The sequence below is a fragment of the Aplysia californica genome, unplaced genomic scaffold (assembly GCF_000002075.1).
Source record: "Aplysia californica isolate F4 #8 unplaced genomic scaffold, AplCal3.0 scaffold00355, whole genome shotgun sequence".
Lineage (NCBI taxonomy): Eukaryota > Metazoa > Mollusca > Gastropoda > Aplysiida > Aplysiidae > Aplysia > Aplysia californica.
In genome coordinates, this window is record NW_004797625.1 from 104,497 (window position 1) to 110,477 (window position 5,981).

Sequence of the window (5,981 nt, forward strand, 5' to 3'; positions counted from 1 at the left end):
CCGCCCCCAACCCTGAATAAAAAAAAACTCACGAAAAAAACACACAGACATACAACGGAAAGAGAGCACAAAACCATTCTAAGCATTCTACATAAGTGAAAAGCAAAATATTAGCTTGCTATTAATGGGACATTGTAAAAACACATAGACTGCATAGCCAATGTTAAGCTGAAGCAGCAGACATGAAACCAGACACCCACAAGTACAGAGGAACATGCGGTAAGAAAAAAACACTCAAAGTCTTGGGAAAGTAGCAAAGTCCCACATATTATCTATATAATAATATGTACTACGTATGGCTGGCTATGCTAGCACTACAAAACAGGCAGAATAGGAATCTAGACGCTCGGGGGAGACTGATCTCTACTTTCAGTCGCAACTTTTAGACAGTCGTTGCTTTCGGCCTTCCACACACTGCAGAATGATGTAAGCTCTCTACCTACTGCACCATTCCCAACCCCGCCCGCTCACACTCAAAGTCCGGAGCAGACTAGTAGGCAAATCTTTCACCTCTTCAAATTCAACAAATAGGGAGCCAAACTACAGATAAGAATATTACATTTCTGTGCCCACTGGCTTATGTTTTGCTGCAGGTTTCAGTGGAAACTTTTGCCTACTAGTGTCAATGCACCAAACTTCAGCTGTGTTATGGACGTCTTGCCTCGCTAAACCGATCTAATTTTGGAAAGGACACACTATATAAAACAATCACGGCGGAAAATCAATCGAGGAACACACAAAAAAAGAACTGATAGAAAAAATCTCTGTAGAAGGTTTTACCTCTCACGGCGTTGCCATAGTTGCAGTAACAACAAGAGTCATGAGAAGAAAACAACTCTTCTAAGTCTGCCAACAGTACACACAAAAACTTCGACCCCCCCCCTAAAAAATAAAAAAAAAAGTAAACCATGAGGAAAGAGGGACTTTACAAGATTCGAAATCCGGAGAACAAAGATTCAAATAAAAGCTGGTCCAACCGTCTCGTTCGTGGGGAAAAGGGGGAAAAACAGATCGCCCGAGAAAAAAAATAATCTCAAAACATTTGAATAAGCGTAAATATATTTCATGATGGAATACATGAGCTATAAATGCAAAAGTATACCTGCGATACTGAATAAATCGAGAAAAAAAAAGATAGAAATCAACAAATAAGAAAATAAAAACGTTCGTCTAGAAATCAAAGGCGAATAGAAAACAAAGCCGGCAGTACAGGAAATTAGGATCAGCTAAAGCTGACAAGTAAACTTGAAAATAAACAAATACAACGCGGAAAACAATATTGATAAAGGAACACAAACAAAAAACTAAACTGTCTTACAGGAAAAAAAATTGGGAACTCAAGTGTCTAAAAAAAAAAAGAGCGAAGTGTGAGAACAAAAGAGGGGGCAAAGATGAAACAGAGGACTTGGAAAAAAGGAAAATGTGAGGCGACATATGATGTGGACAATGACGATAATGATGACAAAGCAGTCTCACTGATACAAATATATATATATAAATGACGACAATGATGATGACGATGATGATGACATTACTCAGTTGGTGAAGACACTACAGTCTTCATACGAACATTTGTGATAGACATATAAGAATTTCATCTGCAAATGAGTTATAGACTAACATATAATGAACAATGTTATTGAATTACAGCTGAAGTGCCTATAGTATGGAACTAATGTAGAATCATCTTGGAGCAGCAATTTTATAGAAGATATTATAAGAAGCATAATTTGTATTCGAGGGAAAAACAAAAACAGCCATTACTAATTACTTCAAATATTAGGATTTGAAGAAGCCTTGGAGGGGGGGGGGGGGTTTCCCCTGCTGGAGCACCTGCAACATAGCCAGGCCAGATCACAGCATTAGAGTACGCTAAGCCCAGGTCCAAGTAAAAGTTTTGACATTGGCCTGCTGCCAATATTGGGGGCAGAAACACTTTTTCAACAAAAAAGTTGAAAAGTTGTAGAGACATACTTACTTTGTCCTCCCAAAATAATGACTTCTGTAACAAACAAACAAAAACCAGTCATCATTTTCACTTACCCAGGTCCAACTCTTCCTTTGGAGGGCGGCTGCCGAAGGGTGCCGACTTAAAAATGGCGTCTAAGATCTTCTCTTTGACCTGGGAGATGCTGTCACAGTCTAGCACCTTGACTGGGTGGGCGGGCTGCGGGCACCGGTCCACATCCACGTCCATCACTTGAAGCAGCTGTTGGACAGCAGTGGAAGCAGGTAACGTGGGTCCTTTATGTTGCCATCAACACTATCTATTTTAGGAGATGGGCTGCTTTGACCAGGGACAGGCTTAGTTGAGTGAGATACATTGCAGCACACAGACAGAGATACTCTATTAAAAAAACTTCCCCACCCCAGAATTGAACTCATGCCTTCTGTATCCAATAGTGAGGGGTCTACATTACACCACAGAAGCCAGTACGGAGACAGAAGTGAAGAGGGCCTATTACGACTGACATTTTGAACAAGGTATATGAAACTGCTGAAAAAAACTATTGGTTAAAAAAAACAAACAACATTACAAGGAGTTGGGATTTCAAAAACTGCGCTAATGGGGCAATAGCAACTCATCTCCTCCCTTCTCCCAGTCAAAATGTAAAGCACTAGATGAGCTCATCCGGGTACTATGTCGACAAACTTTTCCCTGCGAACAATTATCCATTTTTTACATAACCAGGAGTGATTTAGATCAAAAGATAAAACTAATAAAAAATTACATTTCAAAGATATTAAGCAGGCTCGGGAACTCAAAATTTATGCCTTATCTTGTCCAATACGTCTCGTAAATGTGGTTGTGTTTATATAAAAAGCAACTTCGTAACAATTGGCGAACTGACAATTTCAGGGTCCAGAAATTTATTTGGCACTTCTGTAAAGTGACCAGCGGGCAGTACTGCATACAGACGTAAGTCATTTTTGGCGGCCTTTGAGATACGTCTATATGCAATAGTAGTCGTTACCATCATCTACGGTCATTCTTTGTGTACGCACCATAGACCTAAAGTTGATCTGCTGTCTGATGAGCTTGTCCTCGCTGAGCGAGTATCTGGCCTCGCTGGTGACGGCGTCCACCGGGCCCTTGGACACCTGCTGCTTGATGGCACCGTAGAGCATGAACAGTGGCTCACCGGCACAGTCCTGGTGGTGGAACAAACAGTAGAAAGTTTTAGAGGGAGTTTTACTGCACTTGCACAAACGGCCACCTCCTATTCCTCCCAACATATATTTTACCTTATAACGACACTGTATAAAATAAGACGTTCACCGGTCTACGATAGCCATTCTTCTCCTTGACAATTTGTGGCCGTTTTATGTTTTACGGCACTTGCAGCACATTAAGGTCATGTAAGTGCCGAAGAATAGAGGTATTACAAGAGAGTAACAAATTTTAAAAAAGAAGAAGGGGAGATAAGGACGATAGATGTTTGATAGGAAGGAGGAGCAAACCACACAAGAGCACCCACCAAAAACACATATACAGGAGAAACAATATAAGAAAGAAGGAAGGAAGAAAAAGACCAAGGAGAAACAACTGAATAAGAAAAACAGCTTCACACAAGGAGGGAAAACAAACCCCTTTAAAACAGAAAATGTTCAGCTATGGGATAGTATAAAGAGAGTCAGCTTGATAAAGTAATATTAAAAACAGCTGGAAAATGCAAACCTCTTAGCCCATCCACAAAAAATCAGCTGTGTTTATATCAGCAATGAACCCTTAAAGTGCTCATTCCAAGAGCTATGTATAATCTCCAACAGTAATAAGTGACATGAAAATGGACATAATTCAGGGTGCCATGTCAACATGATAATAATAACAGACGACCTCTCCCTATCTTATGCACATTGGTATATGATGAGGATATACAGCATGATTGAGTTCAATCGCCCATCAACACATGCAGTTCCAAAAAATGAAATAAAGTATACCCTGGAAGCCAGGCCAGTAGACACACTAAAACATCAGACGGCCAAAAAACATTTTTTTGCTGTTGGCCGAGTCATTACATTCAATCAAGTTCATGATGCTGAAATTGAACCTCATGATGCTGAAATTGAACCTCTTTGAAATTCCTCATGTTTAAAGGGCGATCTGTATACATCATCCTTCTTTTCTTCTCTTTAATAAACTAAATGCCATATCATTTTTCACATCTTTGAAACAAAATTTTTGAAAATGTATTAATTATCAGTTTTTTTTCAAAGCATTCTTAAAAAAGGACGGTGGTAGAAAAATATTTGAATAAACTAAAATTGCCATATCATTTTTCAACAAAAGTAAGTAGCGTAGACTTTACCTTCAAAAATTTGTACAACAGGAATGTAAACCAGTTTGTTAACATTTTCTCAGCCACTGACTCGTTCCTGCAAAAAGAGATGAATACACACATTTTGTACTGTTATTTCATAGTCATCGAACACTGACTGTATAATCAGAAAGATCATATGTAGAGAGACTCATCATCATGGGACTAGAGGAACTTAACATTTCTTGCCGTCATAACCCCCCCGTCTATAAAAATAATCTCAAAACAAACACACCTCTTCTCACATCTTTACTTGGTATTCGAAAAGTCTCCAGTGAGGCAGGTACAGTACTACACATTTGTAACTACATCCACAAAGGATCGTGAAAAACTGATAAACCATAAATTTTAAACCACTCTCATACTTTTGGGTGTAAAACTAAAAAGAAATATGCATGTAAAAATTATTCCTGAATCCTTAGAAAAAGAAGAACGTATTCGTAAGATGGATATTATCCGAACTATAAACCAACAGTTCATTATTCAATTAATCGATAAAAATGTAAATATATTTTTCAAACTTCAGCACAAATATATCATACCTTCGTAACAATAACTTTGGATGAACTTTTGGATTTTCCACCGTCTTTTCAATCAGCTCAGCCAAAAGTGTCTTTAAAATGCTGGGGAAGAGACAAAAAATTTTACTGATCACTGATTAGGCGCAAAAAAGGGGGACATTCTCACTCAGAGGCTTAATTCATATGTATGTTCTTGAATGAAAACCGCTGCCCGCATCTGAGGGAAAAAAGAGCTCATCATTCAAAGTAAACAACAGCTTTTCAAAATTAAACATATTTAAAATCAAAACATAAAAAAGGCTGCACTGACAAAAGCTGAGGAGTACATATCCTTCAAAGTATTATTTTTCTTACCCTCTTTTTTCTTCCTCACATTTACTGCTTGGGACAAATGCCCCACTTTGGAAATGATCTTTCTGTACCTAAAAGAGGGTTAAGAGAGTGAAAACGGTAACAGTAACCCCCCCCCCCCCCCCCCCCCCACTCCACTGAAAAAGTTAACATTACGGCTGAATTGGAGAAAATATCTTATCCTGTATAATATTTGCAATTTTACTGGTACTTGGTTCATTGGCTTACCCTTATTTGAAATATTTCACATCTTAACTCAAAACATTATCTATTCCGACGGAAATCAACATATTGTTGAGCTTAATTTACTGTACAATAAAGCTGTTCTCTTACCCTTGCAGATGTAACAATCTCAAGTAACTCAGGCAATTTACACTACCATTTCATCCCAACTGAAATAACAACATCAACTTTCCACTATCTCACTTCAACTCAGTTTACTATCTCACCCTAATTTGATCTCTACCTCATCTAAACCTAGTTCATAATTCCAGCCTTTCTCAGTTCATCAATTCGTGAGATATTCAGCTGCCGTGGCTTTACTGAGTGCATCGTTAAGCTAAAAAAAAAATTAAAGGTGTGTCACTAGTGAAAAATGAAAGAAAACCCGATTTTAAAGGCAACATAATATTCCAAGCAATGTTTCCCCAACACCAAGTCAACAGCCAAAAGAGAAACAAGTTTTTAAAAATCCAAACAAACAAAAATGTAGCGACGTGCATGGGCACCGACACCATCAGCACGATGTGACAGAACATCTGAAGCTAACTTTTGCAAATGTCTCAGCTTA

At 38.4% G+C, this 5,981-nt stretch overlaps 1 protein-coding gene across 1 annotated transcript in view; it reads right to left on the bottom strand.

The window, feature by feature from the left end:
• LOC101854347 (plexin-A2) overlaps positions 1-5,981 on the bottom strand; it is a gene marked incomplete in the record, with an annotated part of 268,808 nt that overhangs the window by 19,151 nt on the left and 243,676 nt on the right. Inside the window, 3 exon segments of the mRNA XM_035970985.1 lie at positions 3,007-3,153; positions 4,311-4,377; positions 4,862-4,942. Coding sequence (XP_035826878.1) covers positions 3,007-3,153; positions 4,311-4,377; positions 4,862-4,942 — 295 coding nt within the window.